The sequence below is a fragment of the Lissotriton vulgaris genome, chromosome 9 (assembly GCF_964263255.1).
Source record: "Lissotriton vulgaris chromosome 9, aLisVul1.2, whole genome shotgun sequence".
NCBI lineage: Eukaryota > Metazoa > Chordata > Amphibia > Caudata > Salamandridae > Lissotriton > Lissotriton vulgaris.
In genome coordinates, this window is record NC_141697.1 from 715,730,609 (window position 1) to 715,755,860 (window position 25,252).

General features: G+C 45.1%; 1 protein-coding gene across 1 annotated transcript in view; it reads left to right on the forward strand.

The window, feature by feature from the left end:
• Positions 1 to 25,252, forward strand: part of CLPTM1 (CLPTM1 regulator of GABA type A receptor forward trafficking) — a 405,433-nt gene that overhangs the window by 150,168 nt on the left and 230,013 nt on the right. Inside the window, exon 8 of the mRNA XM_086938446.1 lies at positions 7,943 to 8,187. Within this exon, the coding sequence (XP_086794572.1) occupies positions 7,943 to 8,187 (245 nt within the window). The remainder of the gene's footprint in view (positions 1 to 7,942; positions 8,188 to 25,252) is intronic.

The following is a 25,252-nucleotide window of genomic DNA, read 5'->3' on the forward strand; positions in this document are numbered from 1 at the left end:
CTTCGCAAGTTGGCATACCCAACTGCAGTCCCTCGGAAATGCATTGTCCATCGCATGGCGCAACGTGTTTGCGTACGCATTTCCGCCATTTCTTCTGATACCAAGAGTCCTCCGAAAAAAGAAGACCGAACACTGCACCCTGATCCAGATTGCCCCGTTCTGGCCGAGGCAGCATTGGTTCATGGACCTCCATCGCCTCTCAGTCCACCCGCCAATCCGTCTGGGCCAACATCCGTCCCTGCTCACGATGCCCAACGGCCAGGTACAGCACCCGAATCTGAAATCTCTCAGATTATCGGCTTGGCTCCTGAGTACCGAGAGTTCTGTCAACTAGATATTCCGCAGGAGTGCAAAGATGTCCTCGCAAGAGCAGAGAGCACAAATAAGACCTGTTAGTTAAAATGGAAACGCTTTTGCATTTGGTGTAAGGACAAAGATCTATATCCCTTTAAGGCTAGTCCGGAGCAGTTACTACCATATCTGCTACACCCAGTACATTTGGCAGCAATTTCTCGTTTTACAAGAACTTCAAAAGGACCCTCTCTCTGGTCACACAGGTTAATAAAACAATTCCTTAAGGGGCTTTACAGATCCTTTCCTCACCCACAGAGAGTTCCACCAACATGGCATCTTAATGTGGTCCTCAACCAGTTGATGAAGCACCCTTTCGAGCCTATTCACAGAGCAGATGTCGAATACATCTCCTGGAAAACAGCCCTTCTTTTGGCCCTGACCTCAGCAAGAAGGGTCAGCGAACTACAGGCTCTTTAAATACAAAATCCCTTCATGTAGTTCAAGGAAGACAGAGTGGTTTTAAGAACTAACCCTCGATTTATTCCTAAGGTCCCGTCGGACTTTCATTTAAATGAACCCCTAGTCCTCCGATCTTTCTTACCAAATCCAAGCACTGCAGCTGAAAGATCTCTGCACTCTTTGGGCCTGAAGAGGTGTCTTAAATTTTACCTCGACAAGACAAAACATTTTAGGAAAACGAACCAGCTTTTCATCGCTTTCAGTAGACCAAGAAAAGGCATGCCGCTTTCCAAGCAAAGTATTTCACGATGGATATCTTCGGCAATTGCCTTTTGCCACGACAAAGCAGGTCGTCCGTTACACTCCAAAGTAAGAGCTCATTCTACAAGAGCTGTGTCCACATCGGCAGCGCTCTTTGCTGGGGTGCCAATATTGGACATTTGCAGGGCAGCGACCTGGAAGTCGCCGCATACCTTCACCAGGCACTACTGCCTGGATACGGAACTGATGCAGGATGCAGCAGTAGGCCAGGCTGTGCTTCGCCATCTATTCCAGTGAGGTGAGCCTTCCTCCTTCCCGCCATCCTTTGCTGGTATGCACATTTATTTACTTATTTCTTGTTACTTGTTGATGGCTTTTAGTAGTATGATATGTATTATCTAAGACTACTGTATGCTGTTCCATCAGAAATGTGCATAATGTACTGCTTACTACTCTGATTCAGGCATGTGAATCTATGAAAGACACCCATAATACTGGATAAGAAATGCGTTACTTACCTGTAACTGCAGTTATCCAGTATTGGTCTTTCATAGATTCACATGCAACCCTCCCGCCTCCCCTGGAAGGACTCCCTTCTTTCTCCAACAAGTATTACGCCTACCTAGCTTGGTGTGTACGCAAATCTGAGAGACCGATGCTCCTGACAGGAAGGTTCTAGAGGGAGGTGGTAGCTGATTGGCTACCTTCTGGAGTTTGGTCCTTTTTACAAAAGGACATAGATAGGCTACTAAGGCAAGGTCCTTCGGCCTACTTTTCTCTATGTATTTCTATAGGACATTACTTTTCTATGTACCGAAGACTCCTGTCTCGACGACGCGGAATGATTCAGGCATGTGAATCTATAAAAGACACAAATACTGGATAACTGCAGTTACAGGTAAGTATCGCATTTCTCACCACTGGTCTGACTCCCCCTGGCTCATGGAGCCACTCACATCATCCAGCTCCTGTCACTCACAAGCCAGGCATACAATTCACATCAGGCAGGCAGACACATAGCACACAGAAATGCCAACTTCTAAAAGTGGCATTTCTCCACCAGTCAACATAAATCTGTGCACACCATTGCGCAGCATTTATTCTTTCAACTTCATACATACTAAATTCTCCCTGCACTCCTCTCTTGTTAATTTAGAGTTTTGTATTGTAGCTCCCTAGCTTTGCTTCCTTCATTTCGAGTAGCCTAGGTTGCAGCCCTTTAACTTTAATGTGTTTTGGTGGGCTGTTCACTGCAATTGTGCTTCCATACTTCTGGAGAACAGTCATACTGTGCATATTTCCCCTTAGTGTGCTTTGGACCATACATGGTCCCTTTAGGAATAACCTAGCTTGCATGACTAAGTGTGCCCAGATCCTGCAGGAAACTTTTTGTATTTTTATCTTTGTGGAGAAAAGTCAAATACTACCTGCAGGCCCACCCCACTGGGATAGCCCTTCCTGCCTGTTGAGAGGAGTCATGAGAACCTGTCCTGTGTTAGCCACACTTGCTGGCTGTATGAAGGTTATGTGAATAATCTTGTAAAAGATGAAGGCATCATGCTGTTGAACTATGTAGTGGTATCTGTTTCAACTTTGATAGTGTAAAAGATCCACGCAAGGTTCTAACTGAGATAAGGAGTTAAGCGTTTTTCCAAGACAACACCGTCCTTTATTCGGGAATGTCTACTGTCTTGTTCAAAGTATAGCTCCCTGTCTCGGTGGTAGGGTTCCTTCTTCTTCTGTATGCATTGTTGCAGGCCTGTTGAAGTCTGAGTTTGAGCAATCCTTTTTTACAGGGCATGATTCAGAGAACTAACCAGTTTATTGGTGACTCCATTGTCTTTTACCATGGAGTAGAGTTCAACTCCTCCTTTGGGGATCTCTTTAACAGTCTTGCCAGTTAACTCTTAGGTCTCCATCAACGTAGTCTAGCCATACCTTTGCTCGGTGCAGGACACTATCGAAACGCTATCTTGTCCCTAGTGAGTAAAGAAACTCGATGGAAGAAAAAGCAGATGCGTGCTCCCTCAAAGTGAACATACACAATATTACTCCCAGTAGCAAAAACACCGGGAGGCACCGGATATTTTCTGGTCTACTGCTCTGATCAGCAAACAGCACCAATCATGTTAGAAGGTTGACTCAACACTGGTGATTCACTGGATCAAAGAGTACTCTCCATGGTGTTGAAGAGGAGGAAGAAATGAGACTTAACTCTAGTCTCCTCCCTGTAGTGACAGACTGTGGAGTCTCTGTAGTCTTTCACCTGTGATCCCTCTCCTCAGGACTTGGTTATTTTAGATTCTCTCTTTGCCTGGCAATTGCAGGTAGACTCATTGCAAGAGGAGCCAGACTTTACTAACCCATTGTGTCTGGTGTAGCTAGCGTTTGTCGCCCAACCCCCTACTCAAACACCAAAATAAAACATGTTCGCCACCATTCTAACCTCTCTTATCCCTTATTCATTTCTAAGTGCCCTCAGTGTGGACGGAATCCTGGGTCACCTGCTTCTGTCATTTCCCTGTTCAGGTCCCTTTGATTTAGCTCTCTGCTCCACTGGTGCAGCTTCTTGCATCTGAAGCACTTTCCTAGATGCTGGCTTACCCATTCTATTCTGATACCACTTGTCAAACCTCTTACCACTCTCTGATTCATTGCTTAATGTCCCAGCATTGCCATCTGGAGTTGGTGACGCTCTGTAGTCCTCTATCAGACTGTGTCTTGGCAAGAGGACACTCTTATACATACACCAGTCTTAAGAGACCACCAGGAACTGTTCTTGAACAGGCTTTATCACTCAGGCTCCATGTCCCTGAAGAGGACTGTGTTCATTGAGCTCTGGGGCCTTGTCTTCATTTATTGTAAACTTAAAGGCGCTAATCAAACTAGTGAAGGCATTACAATACAAATAGATAACTGCTAAAAATGTAATTCTATTGCTGCAAGTGTGAGACTTCATTGTGACCTTCATTTTTAAAGATCCATACTGAGTGAAGATTTTTATCAATTCATTCTTCATTTAGAAAGAAATCAGCCTGGAGAGTTCACACAAAATGTATGGGAGTGTTAGTGGCATACTTGAGTCTCAAGGCCATCCAGAAGTATTTTATTGACAAATGGGAAGGGAAGTGAAGTGAAGTAAAAGGCATTACAGAATGCTAGCATCTGACAAAGCAGCCTCTTATAGTGTTGTGTAGATGTAAGCCTGTATAAATGCTCATCTCTGCCTACAATAGACAAATAAAAATACTTTTGTTAAAGAATTAACCTGTTTTTGCCTGTTATCGAACCCTTTGCCACCAGTGAAATAATGTGACAATGCTCTTGATTTAATACTTTTTAGCAATCTTCATTGTGGGCCAGTGAGTAAGTTTTCATTTTGTGCCAATTCCTAGACATAATGGCCTTGTTTATTGGTCTTGTCCACAAAACCACGCTAAAGTGATTTTAAATCCAAAGGTACATAGCAAATTAAAGTGGAGATAATTGCAGAATCTCAGAGAGCCTTTCCAGACCCTCGGCCACAAAAGACAATTTTTACTGATTAATCACTGGCAGGGTGAGGGTTAAAGCGACATAGCATCCAAAGATATATGCATGCTGTTGGCTAAGTTAAAACATTTTGAATGACATTTCATGCCAGACACTGCACAAATATATGCTACAGTTATAGATCTTGTTCAGTGCTCACTAATGCTTAAACAATATTAATGTCCATACATGTCATTCCATGTGTGCCTGGCATCAGTTGCAAATTATCTTCAACATGGGAAACATTTACATATTCAGATTGCCAATAATTAAAGCCTTTATGGAAGTTTTGAAGACACACTAATCCTGCCATGTGCAGTACCAGTTCCAAATGTGCTTTTTAATCTGGTTTTTGCCTACTGAGTTACCTTTCTGATCAACTAACCTTTTAGAGAGAGTCTGTGATTGTTATTTTCCATATAAGCCAAATTTACGGTTACACAAGGCTAGGGTAGAATGCATTCATACCTGAGGTTTGTTTCCATTTCTTTTTCATACAATTAATTTGATTACATGGTTGACTAATCTGTAGCTAGTAGAGGATTGTTTTATACATTATAGATGTATGAAAAGTCATAAGTAGTACAATAATTGTCGTTTTATACTGGAAACAAACTTTCTGATGGATACTACTAACTGCAAATTCCTCACCATTTGGAATATACCAAGGTTCAGACTGTTTCAGGAAAATGTTCCTAGCAGTAAATCATGTTTTCCATCAGGTGGCGCTGTGTGACTCCACAGCAACCTTGCAACGCTCCAGAAGTGACAGAAATGGAGCTGCATGTAGGCTCCAGGTCTGTACACAGACATCAGTTCCTTTTTGTCTTTGCTCTTTGTGTCTGATCCGGAACTCTACTCTCACTTTGGTTGGGTTTCCAACGACTGCTAACAAATGTTACCATGCAATGTGCTAAAGGCAATGTCTCCACAAAAATGACATTATTCAAGTTGAGCTATGACTGGAAGCCGATGCCAGTTACAGAGCCGCATGGTGGTCCCTGGACTCCGGTAATGACTCAGCCCAGTCATCTGAAAAGTGTGTCCTCATGCACCCAAACATTAGATCAGAGAGCGGGAAGTGAAGCTCTGTGTGGCAGAGCATACAAAGAGGTTGCTTTTAAAACGACTGTCCTGCTTCAAGTCAGGGTTGCTGTCTCCCATAAAGCTCCTTGTGAAGTCTTACGGCAAGCTGAATTTGAAAAAGTGACACAAAGCCAGCTGGGTCATGACCCCATTACGCCACTTGAAATTGTGAGAAGTAGCAAGGGCATCCCTCAATAGGCCCTTTGCCTCCAGGATCATCTAAATCTGATCCAGTCCTGCAACTGGTTCCAACATGCCCGGAATTTCCCAAGCCTTGGTCAACCTTGCATCAAATTGCAGCCTTTAAGGGAGGCCATGCACCAAATTTTTTCAGAAGCTGCTGGCTCCTTCTGGTTCCTCAGAGCTGCAGGTACCTCCAGTTTTACTCCATCCAGCAAGTCTCTGGGCACACACCAGCGCCAGTCCAGACTTCCACCCTGGTTCCTTGGTCCATCCCAGTACCATCTTTGATGGCAATGCTATCAACTATTCCTGTACAGCATCGGATTTAAACAATGGTCTCCGACCCCAAATAGGCATTGTCTTGCACTGGTCCTAAGTTGCAATTGGAAATTAGTAAGGCACAACCAGTGGTTTTGCAACCATGTGCTCAGTCTCCTTCTGCAACATCAAGATTACCAGAGGCAGGAGACTAATCCTTCGCAATGACTGTATCTAGACCATATTCTGTTCTTGTTGCTCTGTGAAAATATTCTAACTTAGATGTAGATCTAGAAGATATCTGAAAACAAGGTTGTTTCCTGCCCAATTTGAAACTCTTTTTAGTGCATCCAGTATCATCGTGACTATGTTAAGTTGGTTTTCGGTTCATTTCCAGTACGAGGTTACTCTAGTTTGGGTGCAAGTGTGCTTTACAAACGCATTAAATTGAACTAAGCATGCCAGGTGCAGTAAAGTAGTTAACTTGACCCACACATTCACAAAACTTCACATTAAGTATAGAAGAAATGGCTCAATGTGTCGGCCATTATTGTTTAATACAATCCTCTTCCACGCCAAGCCTGATGCCACTTTAATGATTGTGAAGTTCTACTTTTCAGTTAATACAAAGCATGTGAATCAACAGTTACATTTTTGGAAATGGAAACTGTTAATTCGCAGTGCAATTTTCCACATTTGACTTTTATTTTCCCAGTTTGTGGACGACTGTTATCTAGTGACCTACAAAGATTCATAGCCATCAAGAACAAACACTAGATAACCAGAGTTTGCATGGTTGATAAATCTACACAATAAACGAGCTGCAGAGCAATGGTTACAGGATGTAATGTATTTCTTGGTTACATTTTTTTATTTTTATTATACTTTTAGTCCGTGTCTGATTGCTGATTCTTTCTAATTGAGGAAAGTATTTCTATCTAAGGCCAGTCCATGCAGTTAAAGATGTTACATATGTTTGACCATGATTTTGTAGTTTGGCATCTCTCTACCTTGATGTGTAACGAGGCCAGATCAAATTCCACCCGGCACACACAGAGCTTAAAGGGTTCATTAGATACAAATGATTGTAAGGCCCCAAGGGTCAATAAAAAAGTTTTTCAAAACGAAAGTATTCTGGCATCCATATCTGTTAAATTCAAGAACTTGATTGCGAAAGTTACTAATTGCAAAATCAGTTGAAAAAAAAGGAAACCTAGGCCAACTCTACTAAGCTTCTTATTCAGCTATGTGGTACCAGCACATTCATATTTGCACTGTTTGCACTGATAGGGGCTCTCATTCAAGTCTGGTATTTTGAAAAACTTTGTTTCGGACTAGTTTGTGACCTCTACTTGTCCTTTGACGTGGACCTTTCACAGGATTGCTGTCTGCCCGGTCCTAAATAGTTGGTGTGCCTTCTCTCTAAACTGAATTATGTTTTGCCTGCCTGGTACATTGACTGTTTTCTCGTTGGAATATCTTCTGCAGTCTATTCCCCTAACCTACTGTGCTGTATCCTGCCTAACAAATTGGTATATTTTTGCTTTACTCCATGATGTTCAGTCACGTTTATGTAATTTTACATCTGCTCATAATTTTCAAGTGGAGTAGCGTACAGGTGTCCGTCTGTCCAAGCTGCCCCAACAGGGTGTCTCCTTCATCCAAAAGTCCCCTGTGAATTCATACAGCAATATAATTTCCCTGAACTTTGCAAATAATATGTCTGTGCAATTAGTGTAGTTGTGTTTGCTGCTCAGTACAGCCCATGTGGATACTTTTGCTATCATTCTGTTTCTTCCATTCCTATTCCATGGGGTACTTTCTGACTTGCCTATCCTTTGTTGACCATTCCCTCCACCCTGGATTCCAGACGTGAAGTTTGATGCTGTGAGCGGCGATTATTACCCCATCGTCTATTTCAACGATTACTGGAACCTGCAGAAGGATTACTTCCCCATCAACGATACACTGGAGAAGCTGCCCTTCCGCATCTCCTTCTGCCCGCTTTCTCTGTGGCGTTGGCAGCTTTATGCCGCCCAGAGCACCAAGTCTCCCTGGAACTTCCTGGGCGAGGACATGTATGAACAGACTGATGAGGAACAAGATTCTGTCAAGGTGAGACACATGTCAGCTGCATACACCCCCTACATATATTTGCTCTTAATTCTTTCCACTGTGTTATGCAGCTTCTAAATTCTAAAATCGTCCTCCAATAGTTGACCAAAGGTCCTACCCTGTGTTAAGAGCTCTTGTAGACAAGAGTATGCAATGTTTAACATCCATTTGAGGTGACTGTGGATTGGCTCTTCCCTGCTCTGTCAACCCCTCTTGTTCCTGAGTAGTTTAAACCTTCTTCAACACAAGTTTAAGTTAAACAATACTTTATTTAGGCAATTCAGTCCATCAAAGTAAAATGGAACTTAACATTTTTTAAATGTAATAAATGTATGCAGTACATTAAAAGAAATACTACCTGACTAAAGGAAACAGTTCATAAAAAAGTTAAGTCAAAGATTGGGTGTTGCAAAATAGCACAAACGGGAATTACAAGTGCTCAACAGGACCATCAATGTTACGGCAATTACATGTTTGGTTACCTTATCACGTGTATTAATTATTGTTTCACTTGGGTGTTTGCATTGATACCGTTCAAGGTCTGGATTGTGTTTAAGTGCAAGCGTTTAATTATAACGGGGGAGGCCAGTCCATGGGATCAATAAGTGAAGTGCTGCGTGTATTAGCTCGTGGTCAAGGCTGCACCAAAAAGTGAGGTAAGAGGTGCTATGGTTAATAAATACTTAAGACCGGGGTGATTAAAAATGCGTAATGCTTAGGCTAAATGTACTAAAAGCAGATGTGCATTTAGGCAGGGGGCTGAGAAATGCCTGGTTATGGTTACTGTAATGTTAAAGAAGACTGGTAAAGTACAGGCTAGGGCAGGAGAGCAGGGAAATTGGGGTGTAAAGGCAGTGGGGGCAATATAACTTAGTGCCACGATGGTCTGGCTGAGCTTGCCTAAAAACCAACTCAGGGTGACTTCTCAGGGTCGGGGGAGAGCGATGGCTTGTGCACCCAGCCTTATAGGGTCTTTTTTGTGGTGGTGATGTATTCCATGTTTAATCACATGGATCTAATGAGATTAAGGTATGTAGTGTTAAGGTCAAAGGTGTTTGGTGCTGTAGTCTAAAATTCCAGCGAGCTGGCTATGGTGGCAGTGCAAGCCTAATAGCTTAGCCTGGGTCAGGGTGCAGTTAGTTAAAGTTTGGGGCAGGGAATGATGAGTAAATAGGACTATGACTATGACCATGACCTACTGGCCTGGCTTATCTAGCAACGTGCCAGTGGAGTATAAATGCTATCAACAAATGTGTGGGTTTGCACATGCAGGCTTTTGAAACAGAGATCATATTAAAGGAATACTATGCAGAATGTCTTTAGGCCCGATCGAGGTTAGAGGAAGATTGAGTCTCAACATTTCATCCACTTTGGTTAGGAATTTAACCAACCGAGAGATCGCATGAGGATGGGAGTCATTGAAAAGGAAATAGACAGCTGCCTGTGTTGTCCCAGTCCCTTATTTGATCGATAACTGACTAAGGAGTTTTCTGTGATCATCAGTTAGTAGTACTGGGCAGATACAGAGAAAATGAGGTAAAGACTCCTGAGACCGACTGCAAAGGTCACACTCACTGGTGGAAGGACGAGTCTGCCACGGCAGAGGGCGGTCTATTGCAGAAAAATTTGCCCCAGTATTGGATTTTTCATATATTCCCATGCTTTGTATCATTCCCCGTCGTCTGAATGGAGCCTCGGTAAACCTAAATAACCTAGTAGTAAGCACAAAAGTGAATCAATAGGCCTAGGCCTCATCCGCTTTTGTAGCTTATCCACCTCTTTTTGTAAGAGAGACCAAACTTCTGCAATAACCAATCAGAGCAGCCTCACCCCATGAAACCTTCTTGAGAGAGCCTCCGATTTTCTACCGCACGTTGTGCTAGGGAGTCTCCATTGAGCTCTGCTCAATTTTCTTCAGTTTACTATTCCTATTTCAACTTTTTTCTTCAGCTTCAAGAATGTCTGACAAGGAGAGAAAGGCTCTTTTTAGGGCTTGTGCTACATGTTCCAAAAAGAGGCTGTTTGTGGAGGACAAACATGAAGATTGCATATACTGTTTGAAACCGGACCACAAGGCCACTGAGTGCAAGATTTGCAGGCCCTTCTCAACTAAAACCTTAAGAGACAGAGAAGGCCGCCTACAGACCTTGCTTCACAAGATTAATACCCGAAAGGACGTCATTTCTTCAGACAGTGAGGGTTCTTCTTCGGCTCCGTCTTCGAGGAGATCTAAGAAAAGGGGTAAGTCCTCCACCTCTACATTTACAGAGCCCCCTGTTAAGGCCTTACTTGGGACCTCTGATAGGTCTGAAAGGCCGGCTTCCCTAAAATCTCCTCACCGCGGTGAAAAGGAGAGGCAGGGACTGTGAGAAGTTGGCCTGATATATAGTGCTCACTATTCTAATGATCACTGTGTATCATACCAAACGACCCTTATTGATGATTGGTTGTAAGTCAACCTTATAGACCAGCTATCCTAGTAGCATGGACAAGAGCAGTCTTTAGGCTAAACTCTAGAGGGCGTGTTAAGCCAGCTGTTATACCATCACATATACCCCTTGAACACCAAGTGAAGGGACACCACACAAGTTGTTATGAAAATAAAAGGATATTTATTTATAACAAGTCTACCCTGATCTCTTTATGAGTCAGGGAGCTAAGCACACAACAAAACTCTTAAGAAAATACTTTAAGTCGCACACTTTACACAAATGCCCGAGGGGCACGAAAAACCATATACACTAAAAGTGGAATGCGAAATACTAGCAGGTAAGTAACAAGATCCAGAGGCTTTAGGATCGCTAGGACTACACTACTGAACCTTCAGGTTAGGAGCAGGAGGCCTAGGGAGATTGGGTGCAGAGTGTGCACTCTCACGTGGGATGCGGGACAAAGTCTATGGAGGCTAGTATTTGTAAAGTTACTGTTATCGGACGAATCCGACTAGCTAGACTGAAAACGAAAAAGGATCTGGACACTTAGATAGTGAACCTAGGGTGGAGCACCGAAATGCTCGGGTTACCTAGCCCAGGGGCTGCGGCTGCATAGGGTTCAAAAGACGTCGGGAATCCTCGTTGAAGTCTATGGAGCCTGAAAGAAGTTGTTGCTGGCAGGCGACCAGTGAAGATGTCTGGAGTGATCCAAGCCTGGATCGAAGATGGAGACGACCTGAAAGCAGAGGGGACTCCGTTCTTAACACCTTCGCTGCTATTGATATTTTCCTCCTGTGCTGATATTTCATCACTGCCATTGTTCATGACGAGCTCAGCTCGTCATCAGCACAGCTCCACTGTGCCTCATGACTAGCTGAGCTCGTCATGAGCATCGAAGGGGTTAATCACTAGCCAGTGATTAGGTGGGCACCAGGATGGCACCGGATGAAGTCTCCTCGACCAGGTGAGTGGGCGACGCTGGACTCTGCTGTCCCTCGGACCAGGAGGCGTTGTCGGTGACCAGGCTGGAGGTACGAGCTGTCCCACGAAGGTGTCTGCTGTCGGCGATGCTGGACCCAGGATTGGGGCAACAAACCTTGGCAAAGGCAAGCCCACGCGGTGGAGTCAAGATGGCGTATGGAGTGGACCAGGAGGGTCCGGGGTGCTCCTCTCTTAGAAGGAAGCAAGGGCCAGTCTGGAGCAACCAGACCAGCGGTGTAATCGTCGTGGTACGTCGTCAGGAGGGCCACTAGCCAACGGGCAAGTGACCGGACAACGCGGTGAGCAGCAAAGAGCAGAAGGGCCCCACGCAGATCTCGTGGATGCTGGGGGGCTGGACTTCGGTGGTGGAGCTTCTGGTGTAATCTGACGTTTTTTGATGAAAATACAAACTTTTCTACTCGTCGACGGAGTCGTCGTCGACTGAAGAATCCTCGTCGACGGTGCAGTCGACGGAGCTGTCGGCGAAGGGATTGGACTCATCGTCGAAAGGTGGTTCGTCGACGATGGAACTGTTGTCGTCGACGAACCACCTTTCGACGATGAGTCCAATCCCTTCGCCGACAGCTCCGTCGACTGCACCGTCGACGAGGATTCTTCAGTCGACGACGACTCCGTCGACGAGTAGAAAAGTTTGTATTTTCATCAAAAAACGTCAGATTACACCAGAAATAAAGTCTCCACAGCGAGTCACGCCCTTACCACCCTCATTATTGCTGGATGAGGAATCTGATGAGGAGGATGAGAGTCCTTATGGACCGGCTTATAGCCCATCGGACTTAAATGTCAAGTGCCAGGACTCAAGTTCTGACGAGGGGTCAGTGGAACGCCACTATGTGTCGCAGGAGACCTATGTTCACCATGAGAGATCTACTGTGAATGTACGCCCTCAGAGGTCTCCGCAAGGACATCCACAGGACATGGTAGCCATGCCGTCCTCACTCATTTCGGACTTGCAGTTAATGTTGCAAGATTACAGACGCAGATTTCCAACTCAACCGGAGGTACAGCAAGTAGGTCCTCCTTCACCTTCAATTCCACCGCCGCAAGCAATGGTGCAGACTTCTTTGCCCTTGAGGGTAGACGAACCAATGCCTAGGGATCCTCAGCGACAAGTGGTCCATATCCAGGATGAGGATAATGATGATGCTTCATCAGATGCTGATCGACAGGTGGATCCTGACCAAGATCCGGATAGAAACTGGGACATTAATGGTCCTCAAGACCCAGATGTTCAAGTGCCAGATAACGCTACCCCCCCTCCAGCAGACATTGGAGGTTTTCATAATCTCATGGAGAGGGCGTCGAAGAGGTTTGAACTTATCGGACTGTTTTTTATAGGATTTCAAGGAACCTTACCAAAAATCGTTTCGCTCTATTCCCATTATAGAGTATGTTTGGGCTGAGGGTTTAAAGGCCATGCAGAATCCAGCGACGATCCTCCCAGTTCTTCTCCGGCTGGAGAAGAAACATAAAGCGCCGGAGGGCAGCCTCGCTTGTCTCACTGGACAGCCGAAACCAGACTCTGTAATCTCCCAGCCAGCACAAAGTAAATCTAAAAATCCATCAACTCCACTGACAACACCACCAGATAAGGAAGGGAGAAGTCTAGATAATGTCGGAAAGAGGTTCTCGACTATGGCCACCCTTCTTCTTGGCAAGCACATGGATGATGCCCTGCAAGGGATAAAGAAGGATACGGACACGGCCAAATCCCTAGGAACTTTGACCTAATGTAAAGTCCCTTTTAGGGGTGCAAGAGGAAGAGGTTTCTCATCCTACAGAGGCGGAAACCAGCAGCGCGGTTCTTCCTACTCACAACAATCATACAAGCCCCAATACTCTCAACGGCAAAGTCAGTCGGCGTCTTTCTCTCGCCAGCCATCAAGAGGGCGTCAAGTCTGACAGGGGAGAGACAATTCCAGGAAACAATAGCGGCCCTTGGCTCTTTCTACTGTTCCTGTTCCCTCGTCAACACCATTGGTGGGCAGGATTGCCCATTGTCTACACAGCTGGAAGGTTATAACATCAGACCAGTGGGTTCTGAATATCATCAAAACAGGACACACTTTGGAGTTTCAAAATCTTCCTCCAAACAGCTCCAAACGCCATTGCGTCAAAACATCTGGGACTTCTTCGTCTCTAAGCCCACCAACTCTTCATCAGGGGGGCAATAGAACCTGCACCTCACTCCCAAAAGGGGAAAGGATTTTATTCCAGGTTCTTCCTGGTTCACAAGACGAAGGAGAAATGGCGTCCGATACTAGATCTACGGGAGCTCAACACTTACCTCATCAAGGTGTCGTTCAGGGTGGTCACCCTTCAAGATATTTTACGTCTTCTCAATCCAGGGGACTACATGGCAACTCTGGATTTGGAGGATGGATATTTCCATGTACCCATCCACCCAGCTCACAGGCAATATCTACGGTTCACAGTAGGCAAGAGCCACTTTCAGTTCATGGTGCTGCCTTTTGGTCTGCGGTCCGCACTGAGAGTTTTCACGAAAGTACTAGCTCCGGTGGCGGCTTTTCTCAGGAGGCAGTCTTTGGAAGTCTTCCCATACTTGGACGATTGGCTGGTGAAAGCTCCTTCATTCCAGGAAGCTTCCAGCGCTGTCACAACCTACAGGACACTTTTCGAACAGTTAGGACTTCGACTCAACAAGGAAAAGTCGGTCTTGCGACCATCCAAGGCGACAAAGTTTTTAGGGGCAATTCTGGACACAGATTGCTGCAAAACTTTCCCGTTGGAAGAACGCCAGAAGAATCTCACTCTTTCACCTCGCATTCTACGATCAAGAAAATTTCAATCAGTACGTCGTTACAAATCCCTTCTAGGATCGATATCATCCTGCATACCATTGATTCCGCACTGCAGGCTAAGAATGCGTCCACTGCAGGAACAATTGGACAAACAATGGTGTCAGGCAACAGGTTCCTTCGAGAAATCATGGTCACGCCGGTCATGAAAGAAGCAAGCGACTGGTGGTCGAGGAAAGAACATTTCAGTGGGTTTAACGTTCAAGCTTCCTCCATCTCCCATGGTGTTAACGACGGATGCCTCTATGGAGGGTTGGGGAGCGGTCCTCCAGGAACTCTGAGTCAGTGGCCACTGGAGCGCAACCCAATGCCTGTTTCACATCTACCTGCTAGAACCTATGGCTATCCGTCTAGCCTTGCAGGCTTTCCTTCCAAGAATCCAATCCCGTTCATTGCTGGTTCGTACGGGCAAGACCACGGCCTTGCATTACATAAACAAACAGGGCGGGACGAGATCCTGTTCCCTTTCCAAGGAAGCGCAGAGAATTTAGAACTGGGTGATTCAACACAAGATTACTCTGTCAGTGGAACATCTCGCAGGGACGCTCAATTCCACAGCGGATGCTTTGAGTCGCCAGAGGTCAGTCTGCCACGAGTGGGAATTGAATCAGACCATTCTAGAGGATCTTTTCACGTTGGGGGACCCCAACGTTCGACCTGTTTGCGACCCCTCAGAACGCCAAATGTCAGTGCTACGCAAGCAGGGATCACCATCAGGGATCCTTGGGGAATGCGCTTTTCATTGCTTGGTACGGCGCATTTTGTCAACGCCTTTCCACCAATTCCTCTAATCCCAAGACTGATCAGAAAGCTCAAGGCGGAGCCGTGCAGAATGATATTAATAACACCAGCATGGCCCTGACAATTCTGGTGCACAGAGCTTCTCCTACTCTGCGGCCTGTTCCATCGCTGTTGTCACTGACTCAGGGTCAGGTGCTCCATCCAGATCTGAACTCCCTCCAATTGACAGCGTGGCTCCTGAGTACAGAGGATTCCAGCATTTAAATATCCCAGGAGAATGTAGGGACATTCTGGCTCAGGACTGTGCGCCTAGTACAAATAAGACCTATCGGGCAAAGTGGGTGAGGTTTTGTCTTTAGTGCCAGAAACAGGGGGTACATCCATACACGTCGGCCCGCACCAGCTTTTGCCTTACATCCTTTCTCTAGCAAAATCTGGATTGACACATTCGTCTGTTAAAGTTCATCTTGCAGCCATTTCAAGATTTAGACGCACGTCATCTGGCCCTTCCCTTTGGTCGGCAAGAATTGTTAAGCAGTTTCTGAATGGTTTATTCTGAGTTTTTTCCTCCAGTCCGGCCTCCACCACTGGCCTGGCACCTTAATTTAGTTCTTTCGCACCTGATGAAAGCTCCGTTCGAGCCTATTCACAGGGCGGATATGAAATTTGTGTCCTGGAAACTTGCTCTTCCTTTGGCTTTGACATTGGCTCGAAGAGTTAGCGAACTTCAGGCATTCACGATTGTGGAACGCTTTCTACAATTCAAAAATGATGTTCTAATCCTGCGGACGAATCCTAAATTTATCCCAAAAGTCCCTTCAGAATTCCATGTGAATGAGCCGGTGATCTTAAAATCTTTCTTTCCACAGCCCTCTACGCCAGCAGAGAGGGCACTACATTCTTTGGACATTCACAGATGCCTGATATTTTACTTGGAACGGACAAGGCCATTCAGAAAGTCTTCTCAACTCTTTGTCTCCTTCAGTGCTCCAAGGAGGGGATATCCAACTTCAAAAGCCTGTATTTCTCGCTGGATATCAAATGCAATCCAGTTTTGCCATTGAGAAGCGGGCAAGCCTCTGGAGCGCACAGTTCGTGCTCATTCTACGAGAGCGATGGCTTAATCAGTGGCCCTCTTCTCAGGGGTCCCGATAAAGGACATCTGTAGAGCGGCAACGTGGAGCAGTATCCACACCTTCACTCGGCACTACTGCCTGGATTCTTCGGTGAAGGAGGATGCAGCAGTGGGTCAAGCTGTTTTGAGGAACCTTTTCCAATAAGACTTTCTATCCCGCCTTCCTATTTGACATATTTTGGATCACTTGTGAGTTCTGCTTGGTATGACAATGGATATATTTATATTTATATGCAAGAAACAAAATATGCATTATGTGTACTGCTAGCTACTCTGATGCAAAGCATGGGAATCTATGAAAGTTCCAATACTGGGGCAAGAGAACAAGTTAGTTACCTGTAACTTTGGTTCCCCAGTATAGGTAACTTTCATAGATTCCCATGCGGCCACCCGCCTCCCCTGGAAAAGCTCAGCCTTCAGCAGATGTGGTGACTGTTACACAACGGCTACGAAAATCTGAGGCTCTGAGGCTCTCTCAGGAAAATTCTATGGATTGAGGCTGCTCTGATTGGTTATTGCAGAAGTTTGGTCTCTTTTACAAAAAGAGGTGGATACGCTACAAAAGGAGATGAGGCCTAGGCCTATTGATTCACTTTTGTGCTTACTACTAGGTTATTTATTTTTACCAAGGCTCCCATTCCGACGACGGGGAAGGATACAAAGCATGGGAATATATGAATGTTACCAATACTGGTGAACCAAAGTTACAGGTAAGTAACTTGTTTTCTTCCCATCCATATGAGGCAGAACTTGATTTTGTGGGGCACAGAGAAAGTGTATTTTTGAACTCCATTTTGTCGTAACTCCTCAGTACCAGGTGTGCATGCTTACTGCCCTTGAAACCCCCTGTTTAAAGTATTCTTTATGGAACACTTTGTTTAGCGCTATTTTGAAATGCTGGTGGGGGTGGCTTTGGTTTCAAAGGGCTGCCGTAGTTTTGAGTTCCAAAGGTTCCAGGAAGGCATGCTTTCAGGGATTTTGAGTATCTGAACTGTTCGCTGAAGATGCTTCCAGCCAGGTCAAGTTCTTCAATGTTCCTGATTTTGTGGCACACGTTGAGTGTAGGAATTTAAAGGTACAGGCTTTGTGTCAGAACTTGATTGCACAACATAAATTCCAATCTGATCTGCGCTGCGGTGGAGTGTTGGAGCTTGAATAGTCACCTGAAGACAGAACTCTGAGATTTTTTTAAGAAAGTGCCCTGTATCCCAGGGTGAATGTCTGAACCGTAGCTCAGTGTGGGAATGAGTTTAGCTTTTACTACCTTTAGCAGAGGCTCTATAGTGGCTGCTTTGTTCTTTTGAAGATAGTTTGAAGAGCAAATTGTAGAGAGGCGGCTTGAGGTTTTAAAGAATTTAAGTGGGTTACGTGCCCTCCCTTGTTGTCTAACCAGCATCCAAGGTACATGTAACTGGGGGCTCCTGTCAAGCAGCTTTTGTTGAGATGCTGTGTTCAGAGTTTGTTCCTTTTATGCCCACATACCACAATAATAGTCTTTTCGAAATTCACAGTCATTGTGTTTGTACTACTGTGCCGGTTTAAGAAGTCAATCAGCCTTTGTAGTCTCTGTGCTGTTTGGCTTAAAAGGATAACATCGGCATAAAGCAAGGAAGTGATAGAATGAGTTCCCACTTTATATGCGTTGCTGACTACCGCGACCAGCTCAAGAACCAGACCGCTCATTAGTCAGTCGAAAATGGCTGGGGCTAAGACACATCCCTGCTTAACTCCTTGCTCTAGCTTAATCTTGTCAGAGACTGATGAGTTGTCATCAAATTTTACTCTGGCCCATGTCTCTGAGTAAAGTAGTTGAATGCCTCCGAGCAGTGGCTCACGAATTTCCCCAGCTTTAGTTTTGACCAGAGTAGCTGACAATGGACATGGTCAAAGGCCTTGCTGTAGTCTACAAAGCAGCTGTATAGAAGCTTTTTCTTTCCTCATCTGATTTACCACAAGCATCCTGATTGCAACTAGGTTGTCAGTGGTACCTAGCATGGGCCTGAAGCCAGATAAGGTGGATCAGATTTTTTTAAATTTACCCAAGCATTTAGGACATCCAGTAGTAAAGAGGCGAAATATTTAGCTTCAACATCTAAGAGGGCTATGAGACTGTAGCTCTCGGCATTTACCAGGGGGCTTTTTTTTTTGATAGGGTGCAAAATTGACCCTTACCAAGTCGGGGGTTGAAGTCTGTGGTAAGGCAAGTTATGAATAGCTTTTCCATCAATTGTGACCAGGGCTCAATGTCCTGTTTGTAGCCTGAAGAAGGGATGCCGTTTGGGCTGGGGGTGCCTTTGGCTTTGCTTTTTATTTTGCCTTTTTCAACACATCTTAGATAGTACCAGAAACTGTGCCTACATTAGGTCTAATGAGTTGATTGAGAGGGGCCATCTTTATGTAGTGTTTGTTGATTTTAAAACTGCATTCGATTCCTTAGATCGTACTAGGCTCTGGGCTACCCTAAGAGGCATTGTATTCCCATCTGGCTTGCTTGAACTTTTAAATCACTTACATCATAACTATGCAAAAGTGAGGTGGAACTCCGATGGTAGTCTAACCGAAAATATACCAATTCTGAAGGGAGTGCGCCAGGGCTGTGTGCTGGCCCCAACCATGTTTAACCTGTAAATGAATGGGTTTATAAATGACCTGTATGATTGTGGAGGTGACCCGCCCAACTTGGGAGGCAAGTTAATACCGTCTCTACTATTCGCAGACGACACGTTGCTAATTTCTTAAACCACAATGGGCATTCAGAACATGCTATCTAAATTTGCACCAGCCTGCAAAGAGTGGGGCCTTGAAATTAATTCCTTAATAATAAAGTTTATGGTTTTTAATACTCACAAATCCACCAAGGGGAAAGTGAGACTGGACGCTCAACTATTAGAACAGGTCAAGGCTTTTGATTAGCTGTGAGTCAGAATCAGTGATAACCTGGCATGAACTCCCCAAATTCAGAAAAAGTGTGTTGACCCTGCAGCATGTGGACTGTGGAGTCGTAAAGCGAGTCAAACACTCAGCTTATCGCCCAATATCTCCCATCTTAGAAATACACAGGGCAAAAGAGTTGGGCACTGTGCTTTATGGGCTGAACTGTTGGGATGGAGCAAACAAAACAGCTAGAGGTCACTGAAAACAAATTTCTAAGAGTTCTTTTAAATCTCCCAAAGAACACACCTTTGCGTTTTGATCTTTGTTTAACCTCTTAGCTGCGTTGAACGTTCAGCACCCAGTGCTGAACGTTCGAATAACGAGCACTGGCCCGTCGGCCAACGGTCGTGCGCAGCACTGGCAAGGTAGTGCTCGCGACGACCGTTGGCCGACGGCAGCGCTTAAGGGGTTAAAGCCCTTTACCCACTTTGCTGTTCATAAGGTGCGTATGTTTTGCATAAAACTTAGGACTAGTAATACACAAATACCAGTAAAGGACACTGTGGAGGAATTCGTATCCGTCCAAAGGAAATCAGGGTGCTTGCCATGGTTTGGAAAAGTCAGAGTTTTTTTTAAACTGGGGAATATGTGGGATGACCAGCAATCCATTACAAAAAAAATGATACCAAAGCTTAAAATAATGTACTGGAACTTAATTGATTTATCTGTTCTTGATTTTAGGTCACTTAGCATTTTAACTACCAGTTTTTCAAATGTTACGTTATTTTCAAATTGACCCCTACATGGACGATGTTGAACCACCCCAAGCACGAGCACTTACATACAAGTTAGATTTGGCACTCTACCTTTGAATGCTATGAAAAGCAGTTGGGTGATTGCCATTGTAACCTCCACATGTCCGTCTTGTAATGCCACCACAGAAACTATTGAACACTTTTCTTTTTTTGTCCTCCATATGTTAATTTGAGGAAAACATGGATTATTCCTGCCTTTCGGTTGCTGGCTAGATCACGCCCCTCAGATGCCCTTGTTGTATATAGATCTGATACGACAAGGTGGCTTGTTTTTACTTTATCTAGATATCTACTCTATTCCCGGTGGCAGAGGTCTAAACTGGCCTCAAACGCTCTTTCGTAGGAGTCCGGCCATATGTGCACTAAGGTCTCTGGCAGGGACCTTGGTGCAAATAATGATGCAGGATTATATTGCTACATCTCCATTCTTCTTTTTACTGACTTCTATACTTTAAAAATATATTTTTAACTTCTGAATCATGTGATAAGTTTGTAATCGTATCTATGGACGTCGTCATTTGTATTGATGACATTTTTTGTCAAAGGTATGTTTATTGAGTTTTAAAACGTAAAAAGATGCGACAATCCCGCACATTGTCCCACACGGGGGATAGCTTTGCTTCCGCCCACGTGCACCCCATACGCTAGGAGAATAGTCTTGCCCAGACCCCCAATAGATAGAATAACGCTTCTACATGCACAGTGTCTGACACGGGTGGGGACACCAGTTGATCTGTATGGTTAGCGGGGGGTCAACAACAGTCTGACAAAAGCCTCTATGGCAGATTGGCAGAGAGCTATGTGCCCTGGGCAGGGGTCTACCATCTCCACCTTGTGCTAGTGCAGACGGCGCCCAGCTGCATGTAAGTACCCCGGGGGGGCAATGCCGTGGGAAGAGCTCATGCGGGATGCATATAAAGAACAACAAAACCCATAACTCCCCTCCGATTTTGAACATACCATTTTGCATTTTCCAAATACCAATTTCTTATGATTCACCATTTAGGAAGTGCAAACTGGAAGTTTCGAACATACTGCCCATGTTAACAATCCCCCTGCCCCAACACTTCTGCCTCCCCACTCCCTTTTTCTAGCTCCCTGAAAACGTTTGGATTTAAATGATGCCACCTGTTTTACAAACAGAGGTCCACTCCTGTAGTGGAACTGCAGGCCATCTGTCTTGGTGCTTCTGCTGTGGGCATGACTCAAAGTCCTGTGACAAATGCTTCCTGATGCATCCATCTTCCATCAAGGAGTGTGACGCTAAACTCTGTTGCTAAGTATTAGTAATTATGCCTGCCCCGTTCCACGTTGTAAGGCTGCTCCTGATCTCACTCCCATTCACCATCTTTGGGTACGCCTCAGAAGAAGTCAAGCGATAAGTCCCCTTTCACTCCTCTGATATGGGGCAAGGTCTTCTATTGTGCACCTGAAAGGCCTACGTACGTCTTCAACTAACCGTTCTGGCGTCAGTGTGCCCAGAGTTCTCCAGACAAACGTCTACTCTACAGCAAATAATAGTCTTTAGTGATTCCATACTGCAGCATTTCAAGATGGTTCTGAATCCCTCTTATGTGCCTCTGGGTCAACAAATCCATCAGGGCCTCCAATCAGACCTCCACCAGCAGGTCCCCCCCCCCTCGGTACCAATGCAGCCACCCTCCTTCTCTAGGGCCAGGCTGCGCTTTGACACACTTTACACGGGCCCCATTGGTTGTTTTTTTTTTTTTAGCAGACCTCCCCCGCCTAGAGTCTCTGATATCCGCTTCTGCTCAATCTCCTAGGTTCCACCCAATTCCATGCGAAACCATAAATAAGGCTCTATTTCAGTTTGGGGAAGACTAGCTTCCTATCTTCATTGTGTCAGAGGCAGCATCTAGGCTAGAAGCACTTTTTTTGCTCTTTCAAGCACCTCAAGACCTTGAAAATGCTTCCTGCAGTGAATATGAGGAGTATGAGGTAGAGCATTTGCTTCCTCCACAATACTCTGATGCTGGCTTATACCTTGATCTACAAAATGCCAGTTGCTTTGACACTTTGCCAAAGGTTGAATTAGCTTTAGAGTCTGCTACGGAAGAGTGCTTCTTTTGCGGTGGTGGTACTTGATAGCTCCACCCAAGACTAACGCCAACCTTCTGACCAACATTTCGCAGCTCAGCCCTCCACCAAGGAACCACTATTGCTTTTTAATTGAGGCTGGAATTAGCCCCTTAGTGACTTGTTCCAAGCCTTGCTCGAACCCACCATTGAGTCACTTAACTGCTAGACTGCACAGAACTGCGCTAGGTGAACTAGCTTTCCTGGCACTGCATCCTATACCTGAGAGACTCGTAGTTAAGGCTTCTTCGAGTCAATCCAATTTTATTCCACTGCTGCACCTTACAGAAAATCTACACTAAGGGCAAAATAGTTATGCTAGCACTCTGATCCCTGAATATTGCTTTCTCTTGGTTTTATACTTGCATTCCTTCTGAGACACACTGAGTGAGAGTTTACCCACTTTGCCTGAGGCCTTTCAAACTCTCTTTATACAGTCCGTATAGTATGGCCATTGCATGGAGACATATATTTTGAGATCTTGTCTAGCCATCACCAATTTTGTTGTCATTAGGTGCCACACTTGGATACATGCCGTCAGGTTTTCTAGGGTTGCTCCAGCCTCACTTATGGACACTCCTTATGATGGGGCATGGTTGTTTAGTGGAAAGGCAGACTTGGTCCTGGAATGCTTTAAGGATGCAGAGCTACAGCTTGTTTCTTGGAGTTGCTTTAACTGCCGGTCAATTACACTAACGGTTTGTGAAGTTCGGTCAATACTCTGGGGGCCTTACCTATCATCAGAGGCAGTCATCGGAACCTGTTTGACCAGTATAGCCTTTTCTTTGCTCCTTGAGCAGGTGTATTGACAGGGGAAAAGGTCATTAACAGCTTCAGCAGTGCTTCATCTTCCTGCTTGGCACTCCTGCTGTCGAGCCTTCCTAGTTTTTTCTCATCCGCCAGTTGTTGCCAGTCAGGAGCAGTATTGAGTGCTGTCAACCCCTCTGGTGCTATTCTGTTTTGCCAGTGGGTCCTTTAAAATGTTTGACAAGTTATGCCCCCCTTTTTTTTCTTTTTGTCAACTTTGCACCAAGCTCTATTTAGTTTTTGCTTAGACTTCCAGGGCCCTTGTCAGGAAAGACATGGCCTAAGATCAGTCTTAGGCCTCAGAGCCTTAAAGTCGTTCCTTAAGAAAAATTTCAAAATTATGCCACTTGCCTTGAATATCAAGGAATTGGCGGTATTTCAAGACCAAGACAACCATACTTTCATGTGCTGACTCAGTAGGTCCACAGAAAGTATCTTTACTTTGGGTCTGGTCGGTCCACTTCCTGTTCACCGGCCTGCCGAAAGACCTGAGAGCAGCCCCTTAGGTCTTTACTGAGGCTGTGTTGGTGGTGGTAGCCTATCTTCGCAGGTTGAGAATTCTTTCATTTCTCTACCCCGATGTCTAGCTGCTGAATGGGCTATTTTCTACCCTTGGTTTTCTATCAGTGAGCCCAAGTTCCATCTTGGATCCTCTCAAAGGCTTCCCTTTTTAAGAGCCATGTTGAGTGCTTGCCATGATAGCGTTCCTATCGCAGCAGAGTCTGCAGGGCATTCTGGTTATTATGCGGATGTTCCAGTTGAGCGCTGCTGTTCCAAGTTTGTTAGTTCTACTGCAACTTTGTTTCCTAGCATCTTGAATCACTGAAGGAAGCTGGCTCTGTATATGGTATACAACTAAGTAGTTAAACAGTGCAAGTCCAGAGATTCACCCAGAAGTGTACAAGGCTCAATGTAAACCCCAAGTGCTCTATTTGTGGTAGTGGTGGCGAGCAGCCTTAGGCCGAACAGAGGAGTGTGAAACATTAGTCATGCACACAAAAACTAATAAATGACACACGACTCAAAAAGCAGATTGACACACCACTTTTAGAAAAATAACCTTCATTCAAGATTTATTTTAAGACCAAGATCTAACTGGTAGGTAAGTTTTTCAGGAAAAATACTGTGTACTATAAAAAGGTGTTACTTAGTGCAGTTGTCAGGCTTTGGAGTGTTAACCTATGGAGGAAAACAACAATGCGTTTTTATAAGTAAGTGCATGACTTACAGTTTTTGTCGTTGGGGTTTGAAGTCAACACCTGGCAAGGTACAGATTGTCACCAAAAGTGCACCACCAATGGCACAGGGGCGGCCGGGTGCAGAGGTCAGATATGAGGTCAGTGTCCAGTACTAACCAGTCGAGACTGGGGGTTCTTGAAGATGCGCTGCTCACAGGGGAGTAAAGCGGTGTCAGGGTTTGATCTCCTGGAGTTGAGGTTGGCACCAAACTTACACCCTCAGCAGCACTGGGACTGTTGTGTGCAGACTGCCTGCACAGTGTTGGGTGCCCAATTTAATGGGTGAGATAGATGTTGAAGAAAGTCTGCTGTCTCAGGCCAGGAGGTCAGACAAAGAAAACACACAGCTGGCCAGGTAAGAAGAGTTGCTAGAGGATGTAGGGAGACCATGGGTCAGGATCCCAAGGATCCAGGGGCTTCATATGCTAGGGTGTCCATTGGCATCGGAAAACAGTTAACCAGGCAAGTTGCGGTTGGGGTGAGCTTTCAAGTTGAGGCTGCAGGCTTTGAGGTGAAGTCCAGCAAGGTCTGTTCACAGTGGACTTGTGCACAGAAGCGCTGGGGTACCTTCACAGGACCGGTGGGCCACTTGGAAACTCGGGCCCTGGGCGTCCGGTACAGAGGTGCATCCGGAAGTGAGTTCGCAGTGCCTCAGGGTAGAGTTCTTTTCTTTATAGTGTGGGTTCAGTGTAGGGTTTTGGAGTATATAAGAAAAAATGGCGCTTATGTGGTAGCGGTAAGTGTACAATAAAGTAACAGTATGAGAACGGTTCAACACGGTCAGAGGAGACCCAAAACCTCTGTGAGGGGTGGTCAAAGCCCACCCAATTGAATATAAACAAGTCTTGTGCACACGCTACGAACAGTAAGTCTTTTAAAGGTTTACAAGAGTAAAACGAGCATAGTAATAATCGTTGAAGCAAGATGGACTCCTAACGATAGATTTTTCAAAAGAAATGTATTAAGCCTCCCATTCTGGAGGGGTGATATGAACAAAAAAAACAAAACCAGCCGACACGCGTTTCGTCAGCGAGCCAATGGCTTGTGACTCCTCAGGGCTGTAAGTGGTATCAAAGAAAAACAACAAACGGTGTCTTACTTCCGT